Genomic DNA, 13,597 nt, shown 5'->3' with positions numbered 1-13,597 from the left:
CGAGGCATAACAGTCATCATAGCCACATTTCTAGTTTATTGTGTGTGTGTGTGGGGGGGGGGGTGTGGGATTATGTGATGTGCAGGTTTGATGGTGTAAGTCTGTTTTCCTTTTTTGCTTTCACCAAAGTTTCATTTCAAGATAACCGTACACCACTGTGAGCTCATTGTCATCAAGATAGTGTATATCAAAAAATTATCCATATTTAAGTTCTCCTTTTTCACACTCAAGGTGTAGACACAGTGGCGTACCGTGGGTCAAGACATTGGGGGCACCTCGTGGAAAAGTATTAGGAGCATGGCATAACGATTTAATGCGAGCGAGCGAAGCGAGCGAGCTTGAAAATTTTGACATTTTAGGGCTCACACGGGTAAATAATTCCCCATAGAGACGTGTGTTAAAATTCGAATTTCAAAAAATTCTGTAAAATAGCTGGGAGAAATGAGGTGTTTGATCTTCACTAACCTGAATAAGTGAGATATTACCTTTCATCCATCAGATTTCCATGGTGGGTTGTTCTGCTCTAATTCTGTCCAGGGGTCCGCAAAGCCAGACTACGAGTTCTTGTCACTCAAAAAATCACCTATTTTCCGTACACGTACCCAATGAAATATAGTCCCCTCGAATTCCATCAGAAAAGCTTTCATCTTCCAACCAAAATGCCGTTTGTAGAGGAATTCATACTCAATATCTACAGCTATTCGGTTTTTTGCCAAACTACATCATTGATTTTTAATTAATTTTTTTCTTCATTTATTTTGGTATCTTTGGTACGAATTTGTGAAGGGGTCTGGGACAGTCCATTTTATTTACAGGTGTGAGCCCTATAGTGGAGGTCATATTTCTTATTTGACTTTTAAACATCATAAATGTGTTTTTTATGATATTTGCCCCTACATCATATGAGAAATTACACTTTCAAGGTTTTATAAAGCTTCTCAAAGGGACACTTTTAGAAAATCATGCCCTTTAGGTTTTTTTTTAAATAAATCTTGCAGTTTTGATCAGTTCTTCATAAGATCAATACATGGATCCAGGCAGTTATCTTTGATTGTGGGGGTGTCATCATCACCTTATAGCCTACAAAATACTTGATAAGGCTTTGTTTTGTCAAACAGACTAACTTTATGTATTTTGAGCTGTTTCAGTGGTAGCCAAAACAAAGAAATACATGAAAATAACACAGTCATTCAAAGTTGTGTGATACTGATGACTGACTGCTATGTACCAAGATCTAGTGACAAGAACATAATATTAAGAAAAGAAATAGTAGCAAGGCAGAGTTGGGGAGGGGAGGAGGGGGGAGTAGAGGAGAGAGGTAGAGAGAGGGGGGGGGGGGGGTAGGGAGGGGAAGGGGAGGGAGGAAGAGATCTGACACAATACAAGATACACACTACAAGATTAACACAGTCATTCAAAGTTGTGATACTGATGACTGCTATTTACTAAGATCTAGTACCACAAGAACATAATATTAAGAAAAGAAATTGTAGCAAGGGAGAGTGGGGGGGGGGAGTAGAGGAGAGAGGTAGAGAGAGAGGGGGTAGGGAGCAGAAGGGGGGAGGAAGAGATCTGACACAATACAAGATACACAATACAAGATTAACACAGTCATTCAAAGTTGTGATACTGATGACTGCTATTTACTAAGATCTAGTACCACAAGAACATAATATTAAGAAAAGAAATTGTAGCAAGGGAGAGTGGGGGGGGGGGAGTAGAGGAGAGAGGTAGAGAGAGAGGGGGTAGGGAGCAGAAGGGGGGAGGAAGAGATCTGACACAATACAAGATACACAATACAAGAAGTCATTCAAAGTTGTGATACTGATGACTGCTATTTACTAAGATCTAGTACCACAAGAACATAATATAAAAAAAGAAAAGAAATTGTAGCAAGATAGAGTTGGGGGGGGGGAGTAGAGGAGAGAGGTAGAGGGAGGGGGGAGTAGGGAGGAGAAGGGGGAGGGAGGAAGAGAGATCTGACACAGTACAAGATACACAATACAAGAAGTCATTCAAAGTTGTGTGATACTGATGACTGCTATTTACTAAGATCTAGTACCACAAGAACATAATATAAAAAAAGAAAAGAAATTGTAGCAAGATAGAGTTGGGGGGGGAGTAGAGGAGAGAGGTAGAGGGAGGGAGGGGGAGTAGGGAGGAGAAGGGGGAGGGAGGAAGAGAGATCTGACACAATACAAGATACACAATACAAGAAGTCATTCAAAGTTGTGATACTGATGACTGCTATTTACTAAGATCTAGTACCACAAGAACATAATATAAAAAAAGAAAAGAAATTGTAGCAAGATAGAGTTGGGGGGGGGGGGGGAGTAGAGGAGAGAGGTAGAGGGAGGGAGGGGGAGTAGGGAGGAGAAGGGGGAGGGAGGAAGAGAGATCTGACACAGTGCAAGATACACAATACAAGAAGTCATTCAAAGTTGTGTGATACTGATGACTGCTATTTACTAAGATCTAGTACCACAAGAACATAATATAAAAAAAGAAAAGAAATTGTAGCAAGATAGAGTTGGGGGGGGGGGAGTAGAGGAGAGAGGTAGAGGGAGGGAGGGGGAGTAGGGAGGAGAAGGGGGAGGGAGGAAGAGAGATCTGACACAATACAAGATCAACATAAACCAGCAGAGCTTGTATGGGATGAATACTTCCCATAGACTTGCATGTATTGCGTGCATTCTCTATAGGGCTCACACGGGTAAATAATTCCCCATAGAGACGTGTGTTAAAATTCGAATTTCAAAAAATTCTGTAAAATAGCTGGGAGAAATGAGGTGTTTGATCTTCACTAACCTGAATAAGTGAGATATTACCTTTCATCCATCAGATTTCCATGGTGGGTTGTTCTGCTCTAATTCTGTCCAGGGGTCCGCAAAGCCAGACTACGAGTTCTTGTCACTCAAAAAATCACCTATTTTCCGTACACGTACCCAATGAAATATAGTCCCCTCGAATTCCATCAGAAAAGCTTTCATCTTCCAACCAAAATGCCGTTTGTAGAGGAATTCATACTCAATATCTACAGCTATTCAGTTTTTTGCCAAACTACATCATTGATTTTTAATTAATTTTTTTCTTCATTTATTTTGGTATCTTTGGTACGAATTTGTGAAGGGGTCTGGGACAGTCCATTTTATTTACAGGTGTGAGCCCTTTACAGTCCCAAAACTGCCGTTTGTAGCTATATCTTTTCGCTTTGGAAATTAAGGGGGGGGGGGGGCGCACCGGGCACAACTGCTGGCAATTACTGGCAGTAACATCAGGAGAATGGCATAAAGTTTAAATGCGAGCGAGCGAAATGAGCGAGCTTGAAAATTGTGACATTTTTCACTCCCCAAACTGTTGTTTGTAGCTATATTTTTTTTTCGCTTTGGAATTTAAGGGGGGGGGGGGGCGTGCACTGGCCGCAACTGCTGGCAATTACTGGCAGCAACATCAGGAGAATGGCATAGCAATTAAATGCGAGCGAGCTTGAAAATTTTGACATTTTACAGTCCAAAAACTGCCGTATGTAGCTATATCTTTTCGTTTTGGAAATTAAGGGGGGGGGGGGGCGGAGGCCGGTGCGCCTCCTTGGATCCGCCACTGGTAGTCAAGGATGTCGCTTTATGTTCATGATTGGGGAGGTATGACCAGCGAGGGGGGGGGGTCGAAGTGACCTAGCGGGGAAAAGAAGTCCAAAATCTGCACTTTAGAGCATCCCTTAATTGTTTGTATTTGTGTGTGTGTGAGTTTTATATACATGGGAAATTTAGGGAATAACCCAGTTCAAGTCTTAATTGGCAATGCAAGGCATTTTAATATAGACTAGTATGTAAAGCAACACTGCAAAATCAATGATCTAGCTGTGACATAACAAAGCGTAAGGTACGAAGGTGTACATTATACATCACATTGCGCAACATTGCAGCGACTCTTTCTGCCGTTCGGATGTTCTGAGTACACTACATGCGCACATCCTGCTTTTATTCAGAATGCCAACCAGGAATCACACTGAATCACACAATCTTTTGTCGGCTCCGGGCTTTTTGAACAATGTTTCACACTACATACCTCTTCAATTATGGTTAAAAGAAATCTTAGAGAAATATCTTACTTCTTGATCACCCTTTCATGTCGATTTCAAAAGCAGTTTACTAACCCTTGAATTACCTTTTTTCTTTTTTTTTTTACCAGCGGATTGGGGGGGGGGGGGGGGGGGGCACGTGCCCCCCCCCCCCATGCCCCCCCCCCCCCCCCCGTAGTTACGCCACTGTGTAGACATTATTTTCAAGAGCCGGTGACACTGATATACCTACATGACTGTATAGACATGGTCGATCGGTACCATGTATCTATGTAGCCGTATTGGAATGTTTCAGAATTACATGTGGGCGTGTAATGTACATGAACAGTTGTATGTAGTCTTGGCGATGTGCATTCCAAAGTGGTATTTATTTGAGGAATGCCAGTACATCTAGTGATTAAAGAACAATAGGTTATTTTGGTAGAGCTGGCAGAATATGTCTCAGTCATATAAGGTACAGTCAACTTCGGATACCTCGAATTCATCGGGACTGAAGAAAATGGTTCAAGGTACGCAAAATTCGAGGTACGCGTACGTACGTCGAATTTTCTTCGACTTATCCGACGTTTATCGATGTTCAACATGGTATCTGTTATAGTGCCTACTGATTGGTTGCATGCTTGTCAGTTGGAGTTGAATCGACTTTTATATAAATGAATTGAATGAAAATCGGAATTGAAATCAAAATTTCAGAAATAAAGATTTTGGTGGTCCGATCGCGCCACCAAAAAAAGGTCGGATGTTTGCCTTTACTTTTGAAAATGAACAGCAGTAGCAATCGGCCCCGTAAGATGCTAAAATGAATGTCGGATGTTTGCTTTTAATTTTGGAAATGAATAACGGTAATATTCGACTCGGTATGATACTAATTGATATAATTATGTCGGATGTTTGCTCATACTTTTGGAAATGAATGACAATAAGACTCAGCTCCGTATTGTGCTAAAACTAATGTCAGATATTTGATTTTGCGTTCGGAAATGAATAAGGATAACATTCGGCTCCCTACGATGGTTGAATAAATGTCGGATGTTTCCTTATACTTTCGAAAAGAAATAGCAATAACATTCGGCTCCGGAAGATGCTAAAATAAATGTCAGATGATCGCTTTTATGTTCGGAGGTGAATAGCAGTAATATTCTGCTCCATACGATGCTAAAATAACTGTCTAATGGTTGCTTTTAAATTTCGAAATGAATTACAGTAACATTTAGCTGCGTTCAATGGTAAAATTAATGTTTGATGTTTGCTTTGACGTTCGGAAATGAGTAACAATAATATTCAACTCCTTACGATGGTAAAATAAATGCTGGATATCTGCTTTTACGTTCGAAAGTAAATTGCAATAACATTAAGTTCCGGAAGATGCTAAAATAAATGTCGAATGTTTGCTTTGATGTTCTGAAATGAATAACAATAATATTCATCTCTGTACGATGATAAAATAAATGCCGGATGTTTGCTTTTACGTTCGAAAGTAAATGGCAATAACGTTCAGCTCCAAAAGATGCTAAAATACATGTCGAATGATTGCTTTTACGTTTGGCATGTTTGGAAGTGAATAGCAGTAACATTCTGCCCCATACGATGCTAAAAAATATATTGGATATTTGCTATTACATTTCGAAATGAATAACAGTAACATTCAGCTACGTTTGATGGTAAAATAAATGTCTGATGTCTGCCTTGACGTTCAAAAATGAAAAACAGTAACATTTGGCTCCGTACGATGATGAAATAATTGTTAGATGATTCATTTCACTTTCGGAAGTGGACATCAGTAACATTCGACTCCGTTCGATAATAAATTAAATGTCTGATGTTTGAAATGAATAACGGTAATATTCTGCTCCGTACGATGCAAAAATAAATAACAGATTGTAGCTTTTACATTTGGAAATGATTAACGGTATTAATCCGCTCAGTTAGATGCTAAAACAAATAGCGGATGTTTGCTTTCACGTTTGGAAATGTTTAAGGATAGCACTCAGCTCCAAGATGCTAAGATGAATGTCGGAGACGGGTTGTTTGCTTTTACATTTAAAAATGATTCACGGTAATATTCGGCTCCGTAAGGTGCTATACTAATAAATGTTGGGTGATCGCTTTTACAATAAGAAACCAATAAGGTAACTTTCAGCTCTTTACAATGCTAAAACAAAAGTTGGATGCTAACAAAATTTAATGTCAGCAAATGCTCCCACTTTTTCATTTCAAACGTAAGTTTTGACCTCCAAAATATATAGGCATCAACTTTTATAATAATCTCTACGCCCATTTGCTAAATCTTGATACACAGAAAAAGACGATTGGATTTTCTATTCATTTGTTTTAGACATGGGCATCTGTATCACTTCGAAAATGCTTAGTATTAATTTTTCTATGTTTAGTAGGACCGATTTAGTTTTTCTAATGTTTTTCTTGACTTTGTGTGTGTGTGTGTGTGTGTGTGTGTGTGTGTCACCAGACTTTACTTTCGACCACCAAAAAATAAGAATTAATGATACTGGTGGATAAAAGTTAGTGCGGAGACCTGTTTATTCTATTCTTTATTATGCTCGGCCTATACTTCCAGATCATATACCACACTATTTTCATAATTGCATTGCTGGAGAAAAAAAATCAGTGCTTGCGTTCTCGGGGAAGAATAAATGAAACAAACTTCGTGAAAGACAAAAAAAAAGTTTAAAAAAATAGAAATTGATGTTTGGACAGTGGACCGTGATTAATGCCAAAGATATAACTGTCAACACCTAAGCAGGTGCCCCACGACGGTTAAGAAATCTACGCGCTCGGTATGACTATCATGATCAAGAATTAAAACACAGAGGTTAAAGAAAAGAAGATGATGGGGCCAGGGAGGTGAGTTCCTCTCACCTCCCTGATGGGGCAGAGCGTAGTGCTATCGTAAGCACTCCATTGGCACGGGTGCTATGTGCATACCGTGTACGTGTGTAGGTAGGTGTCGGGGATTTTTCTTGTCAGCTGTGTACCGGGTATTTCTTCGGGCGCGCGATTGTTCTGGGCCCCATTTCATAACAGATGTTAGGATGACAACTCTTGCTGGAATGACCATTTTCCACAGCAAACAGCCAATCAGGAAGCTGTATTCTTGTCGTTATCATGACAATAGTCATTCCAGCAAAGAGTTGTCATCAAATAAACTCTTTATGAAATGGGGCCCTGGTCTCAGAATATTTACAGTCGAGTGTGAAAAGATTTGTGACATGTCTTCGCTGTCCACGCGCTAATCGGAGATACTGAGTGATTTCGCAATTTCGATTCGAGCAACATGCTGGGAAAAACAATAAGTTAATTAAGATCGGGACAGTAGATTTCACTTCGAGGTAACCGAACTTCGAGTTATTTTTTTTTCGAACTACGCGTCCGACGTCGAGGTATCCGAAGTTGACTGTATGTCATCAGACATGACAGTGTCACATACACCTTTCACTGAGTTTACGTAATAGGAATAATTGTAATCTAATTGGGTTTATTTAAAGGGACGTTCCAGACGATTTTCATAATTTCACATCATGTATAGTACATAAATCAACAGCTCCATGTATATTGTGGAATCTATTGTGGTTCTTGAACAGAGAAACAATACTTTGAAAAACCTTACACAAATTACACTGAACAAGGATGATGACATAGGAGGTTCACATATTTCAGAAATGTAGCAGTGTAATTCCATTACAATACCGCTTGCTTGCAAGTTCACCTGTGTATAATCTATGCATGCCTTCTTATTTTGTTCTGCTTCCTTGAGCCCCAACTCATGCATTCTTATGGTGACTCTGCCATGTCATCATCCTTGTTCATTGCAATTTGTTCTAAATTTGGAAAATATTCTTATTCTTCATCCCAATTGTCACAAATTCTAAAACTCTGTCCTCAGTATAAGTAATTTATAGTTGTTCAAATGTAAAAATCTGAAAATCATCCGGAGGTCTCCTTTATTAAAGATCCACAGATTTCCCTTGCTATGTTGAGATTAATCTTTATTTTGTATGTGATCTAGTTTGGAATTTTTTTATTATGTCAGTCATGTGGACATTGAATAATGTCATCGGATGTTTATAATTGTTTGATTTATGGATCAATAAAAGAACTGTACTATATGGTATTACATGTACCCACAGACACACACACAAAAAAAATATTTTGTGCACATGGGATATATCAGTAGGCCCTATTTTGTGGGCTTTTTAAGCAATGTGGATAACAATCAAATAATTTTTGCCTATTATGTGACAACCACACCTTTTTAGTCAGTTTTAATGTGCTACATTGGCCTACTTTTGAAAAGCTGGCTTAGAAATTGCAGTATCACATTGCTCATGTTGCAAAACAGACTTGATGAACTGACTTGGCATAATGGCAACATTCCTGAGGGGGAGATTTGGGTGAAGGTTGGCGGAGATAAGGGCAAGGGAACATTCAAGCTCATGATCCAGATAGCCAACGTTGGTCGTCCCAGCAGTCTCCACAATACCCGTGTGATCTTGCTATTCCCTGGAAAGGATTCACCATACAATCTCCAGGTGGCATTGAAGTCGGTCCAAGCACAAATCGAGGAGTTATCGCACTCCTGCTGGAGGTATGAAGTCTGGTGATACAGTGCACTCCTGCTATAATGAACACTGTGTGCACTCCTGCTATAATGAACACTGTGTGCACTCCCGATATAACGAACACTGATATAATGAAATTCCAGTTACAACAAAGTAAAGACTGAGGTCGTTACATTATCAGCTCTATGTTTTTATTTTTTATTTGTTCGGATAACGAAATTTCGATGACAAAAGAAAAGGCCACTGTAATGTGAACAATATGCCTATCATGATTGTTAATTATTCTTAATGTTCTTGTGAAAATTATATATTTCACCATCACACACATTTTTGTGAAAGGTGATATTGTGCAATTTTCAAGAATGGACGATAAGTAATGTAAAATGTCACAAATCAGTCATTTTGCCAATGTGGACAATGTACTCTATTTATAAGGTTCAATGAAGGCAAACAACCCTTTACTGCTTTCTTTGTTTTGATTCTTTAGGCCTGCACTGAAACTATTGATTCATGAAGACACTTAGATACGAAATGTTGTTTTTGTGCTGCATGGCGCCATAAAATCTGTATTGTCCAATGTATTCATCTTAAGGGAAAAGAAGATCCGGCTCTTTGCGTTTGGAGACTGTGAGTACCTGACACGCATGTACGGCCTATCTGGACCTAGTGGTAAGCAGCAAGTAAATCTATGTAACTTTTATAGATATTTGTTACCCTGGACATGTAATGAGTTAAAAAAAAATGCCCACTTTTCCTTGAATATAAATTATTTGACAAATCAAAAGACTGCATTATTGTTTTTCTGTCAAATGACCAGTAGTTGCATTATTGTAGAAGCATGACTTTTGCACACAAAACAATGACAGAAACTTAGAATTTACTTGCAAATATAGTAGATAGACAATAGCACCGCTTGATAGTCAATCACCACATAAAATGCAAGCTACATGTGACAGGAATAGAATTGCGAAGAAAAAAAAAACACTTTCATTGAACTGTGCACTCCCATTATAACGAACACGTTTATAACGAACACGTTTATAACGAAATTCCGGTTACAAGGAAGTACAATTTAGGCCGCAAAATTGTCAACTCTGTTTACTGGTATTTGTAATGTTTATTCATTCGGTAATAACAAAATTTCGATATAATGAAAGAAAATTGCCGGTCCCGAGGACTTCGTTATAATGGAAGTCCACTGTATTGTGGAATTTGACGATTTATCAATCAGTTTTTTGGTGTGTTTGTGCATTTGAGCAGAATATGCGAACTTGGCACTCGGACAACTGAGTCTGGAGTGCGAACGTGGCTTTTAAGTTAAATGTTCAAAGTACAGTTTTTGAAGGCTAAAATCTGCCAAGAGTATGGTCACAGGCATAGTTTCTTTTATGTCGGGTAGAAGTATAGATGACAATCAATATAGCAATTGACGTTGTACTTCACCACTTTTAACTCTTGCAGGGCGTCATTGCTGTCTGCACTGCTCAGCAACACGTCAAGATATGAGCATTCCACCTGCTGAGAGGAAGGCTACCCAACAAACCCGTACACTTCAGAGCTTAGACGTGTCCCTCAACAACTTCACGCAGCATGGTATTGCGAAGGAGGCTAACAATGTCATCCGTTCACCGTTTTTCCGAATCCCGATTGACCAAGTGAGCATCAATAATATCAATACACTAAACATATCCTGTAAACATTTCCAAAAACAGTAAGGGGACCAAAGAATATAAGTTTATGTTAATATGGAGACACACCTGCTTTTGAATCTCACATTTAAGGTGCACTCAGATGGTTCCATGCTTGCATCCTGCCATCTTTGTGCAATGCTCATCTGTGTTCAGTGATTGGGCATTTGATTCGTCTATGCAGTAAGGCTTTGCTATGAAATCCTGCTTAAAATGCAAAGAAATATAAGAGATATGAGAAAGGGAGGTTCATGTATGTCTACAGCTCAGGCTTCAAACATGAAACATGGAAGGAACCTTACAAAAATCTCATTTCTTTTACACTAGGTGTGCCCACCAGGACTTCACATTTCCCTGGGTCTCTTTTTGAAACACTTTAATTCGATGAGTGGCAAATGCCATGAACTGGATGTGAAGATCATGGAGAGACTATCAGTGAGTGGAACTGAGCTGTCTAATGCCAAGACGGCTTACAAGCAAGCCATGAGGAAATTCTCACTTCAGAGCAAGGCTAAGGAGCTAGAGGAGGAGATTGATGACTTAATTCAGCAGCATACCATGGTTGCCCTGTTGTATGACACTGAGCCTCCTGCAACAATTCTGGAGATGGCTGAGGAAAAGAGGAAGGAGAAATGTGAAGTGGTAATCTTTCATGTCTTTATGAGAGCTATAGTTTATATTTATTATGTAAATTGATTTTTTACATTTGTTTCATAAAATTCCCAGTGCAGATCCTTTGAGAAAAGTATTGATCAAAATGATTTCTCCTTTATCTAGGACAAGGAAATCTCAAATTCGCCAGGAGTCAGATTTGGTACAGGCCCTGTCATGACCCGACTGGAAATGGTGCTCCAAAAGCTAAAAGTGTGCCGCCAAGCATACGACAGCAAATCCTTTGTGGGAAACCACGTACACAAGTGCCTTCAGGTGAGTTTTCCCCTCTGCACTAGAAAACCAGGTATAGCAACAACAACAACAGTAATCAAACTCTATGTCAGGGCTTCTGTTCCTTAAGTATCATTGGCATTAGTAAGCTTTGTATTAAAGTGATATGCACCGTGTATGGGATCTTTTAATCTATATCCTCTCTCTCATTCATCGAGTCCAATGCATATATATATATATATATATATAAATGGGCTGTACACAAATTTGATTTCCAGGGTATTGGTACACTTAACAAGAGCTATTTCACAAGTCCAAGAAATGATACATGTCCAGAGTCAACTTCGCCAACAATTATATGTGCAATAATGATACTGTCTTATCATTACCTTTGTTAAGTTTACACACTCAATTATTCTATTGGCAACTCCACTGCTATCTTCCATGAAATTGAGATTTACTACAGTAAATACTTCATGTTTTCTTGTAGTTTCTCTGTCTAAAGAAGCAGCTGTAATTTCATTTGGTTCATATTTTGACCTCGATTGATTTCCTACTATCTCGTAAAAAACAACAACACAGCATTATGTTAAATGCTTGCAATGTTCACTAACATCTCTTTAGGAGTTCACATAGCGCTGTCTTATAATCTCTAAATCTGCATTTCCTCTGCTACTGTATGTATTCAACAGCCCCAAAACGTGGATTTGCTTACCTCTTCAATCACTGAGACTGTACAAGAAGCTTGTCCACATGACCAGTCTCTCCATCAAGAAGCCTTTGATGCCGAGTGCAAGTACAACAAGGTCTTCAAGCTCTATGGCCAATGTCACAAGGCCATCAACAAGGCTGGCTTCATGAATGAAGAGGAAATACAGCAATTAGGTGAGAGAGAGTATTTTTTAGTATTAGCATTTACTCTGTGTAAAAAATAAGAGAAATCATTATATTCGTCGTAGATGTTTCTTCTGACAAGCCAATTACGTTGGAAAAAGACCAAAAAAAAAAAAAAAAATCACTATGCACAGCCTTTGGCATAATGTTAAAATGTAATTGTTTCCTCTACAGATGGGAACATCAAGGCATACATGACATGTTGTAGACACACCTTCCCTAATGAGACGGTTACTCCAAAACAGCATCTCCTAGAGGAGCATGTTGTTCCCTTCCTGAGTCAGTGGAAAGCTCCAGCTGGGCTCCTAGGAGAACAGGGAGGGGAGGCTGTTCACAGTCAACTCAACAACATCCTTGACGATCTGCGCGGGTATCATGACGCCCTAAAGCGTCAACTTCAGTGCGTTAAAAATCAGTGGGTTGTCAGCAGCCCTCAAACATACAACAAGTTCAGCAAAGACCGTTAGATGGTAAGTTCAGTACATAATAGATTGTATAGATTATATTCATATCTGTCATTTCACTTACACCTTGTACTGGAATGGAATCCAGTTTTAGCAATCCAGTTTTAGCAATAGCACTTCAATATACTTCTCATGTTAGAACAGTCTATAGATGTTTTTAGAGGAAACTTTTCACAGAATACTCTTCCTGTGCAAAGAATATTCTATCCATGCTCTTGAAGGGGAATTTCAGACTGTTTTCATAATTTCACATCATGCAGTACCTAAATCAATGAAGCCATAATATAGATTTGTGGAATTTATTGTGGTGCTTGAGCAGATAAACCAATACTCTAAAAAACCCAAAGGAAATTACACTGAACAAGGATGATGACATAAAAGGCTCACTCATATTCTAGTAAGAATGTAGCAATGTAATCCAGTACAGTGCATTTCCGTTATAACAAACATGGTTATAACAAAATTCCCGTTACAATAGAGTAAAAATTTAGGCCCCACCATTATATGCTTTACGGTTTTTAATGTTTGTTTGTTCAGATATAACAAAATTTTGATTTAATGAAAGAAAACTACTGGTCCCAAGGACTTCTTTATAATGAGAGTGGAGTCTATGGTACCACTTTGCCTGTAACTTCACATGTGTAGACTGTATGCTTTCTTCTTTTCTTTTGCTTCCTTGGCTATGCCATCAACCTTGTTTATTGTGATTTCTTGAATTTTGAAAATATTCTTATTCCTCATCGCAATCACTATTACTTCTAAGACCATCTGTCTATCATAACCAATTTGTAGATTTGTTCAAATGTCAAAGTCTAAAACAATCTGAAAGAGTAGTACACGTGTAGTCAGATTAAGAAAGGGAGAGGCAAAAATGGCATTGATACAGGCATTTGCTAGTATTGGAACCGTATAACAAAAAAAGACTGAGGGACTGATAGGAGGCTGAGGAGTCAAGATGAAGTCGCTCTTATAGCCTACCGACAAAAATCAGCTTTTGGTTCGGCGATT

The 13,597-nt window shown here is 38.8% G+C and overlaps 1 protein-coding gene across 1 annotated transcript; it reads left to right on the top strand.

Moving 5' to 3' along the window:
* The first annotated feature begins 6,929 nt into the window (after nt 1-6,929).
* Nucleotides 6,930-12,592, top strand: LOC139714932 (uncharacterized). Its single transcript, XM_071626582.1, has 8 exons — nt 6,930-6,943; nt 8,439-8,684; nt 9,251-9,327; nt 10,120-10,313; nt 10,674-10,988; nt 11,124-11,273; nt 11,924-12,116; nt 12,300-12,592. Exons 1-8 carry the CDS (start codon nt 6,930-6,932, stop codon nt 12,590-12,592), a joined length of 1,482 nt encoding a protein of 493 aa, XP_071482683.1.
* The last annotated feature ends 1,005 nt before the right edge of the window (nt 12,593-13,597 follow it).

Source organism: Diadema antillarum, unplaced genomic scaffold, assembly GCF_040938485.1.
Source record: "Diadema antillarum isolate AM-2024a unplaced genomic scaffold, OU_Dant_1.0 seq00002536_RagTag, whole genome shotgun sequence".
Lineage (NCBI taxonomy): Eukaryota > Metazoa > Echinodermata > Echinoidea > Diadematoida > Diadematidae > Diadema > Diadema antillarum.
This window is presented reverse-complemented; position numbering and strand designations above follow the sequence as displayed.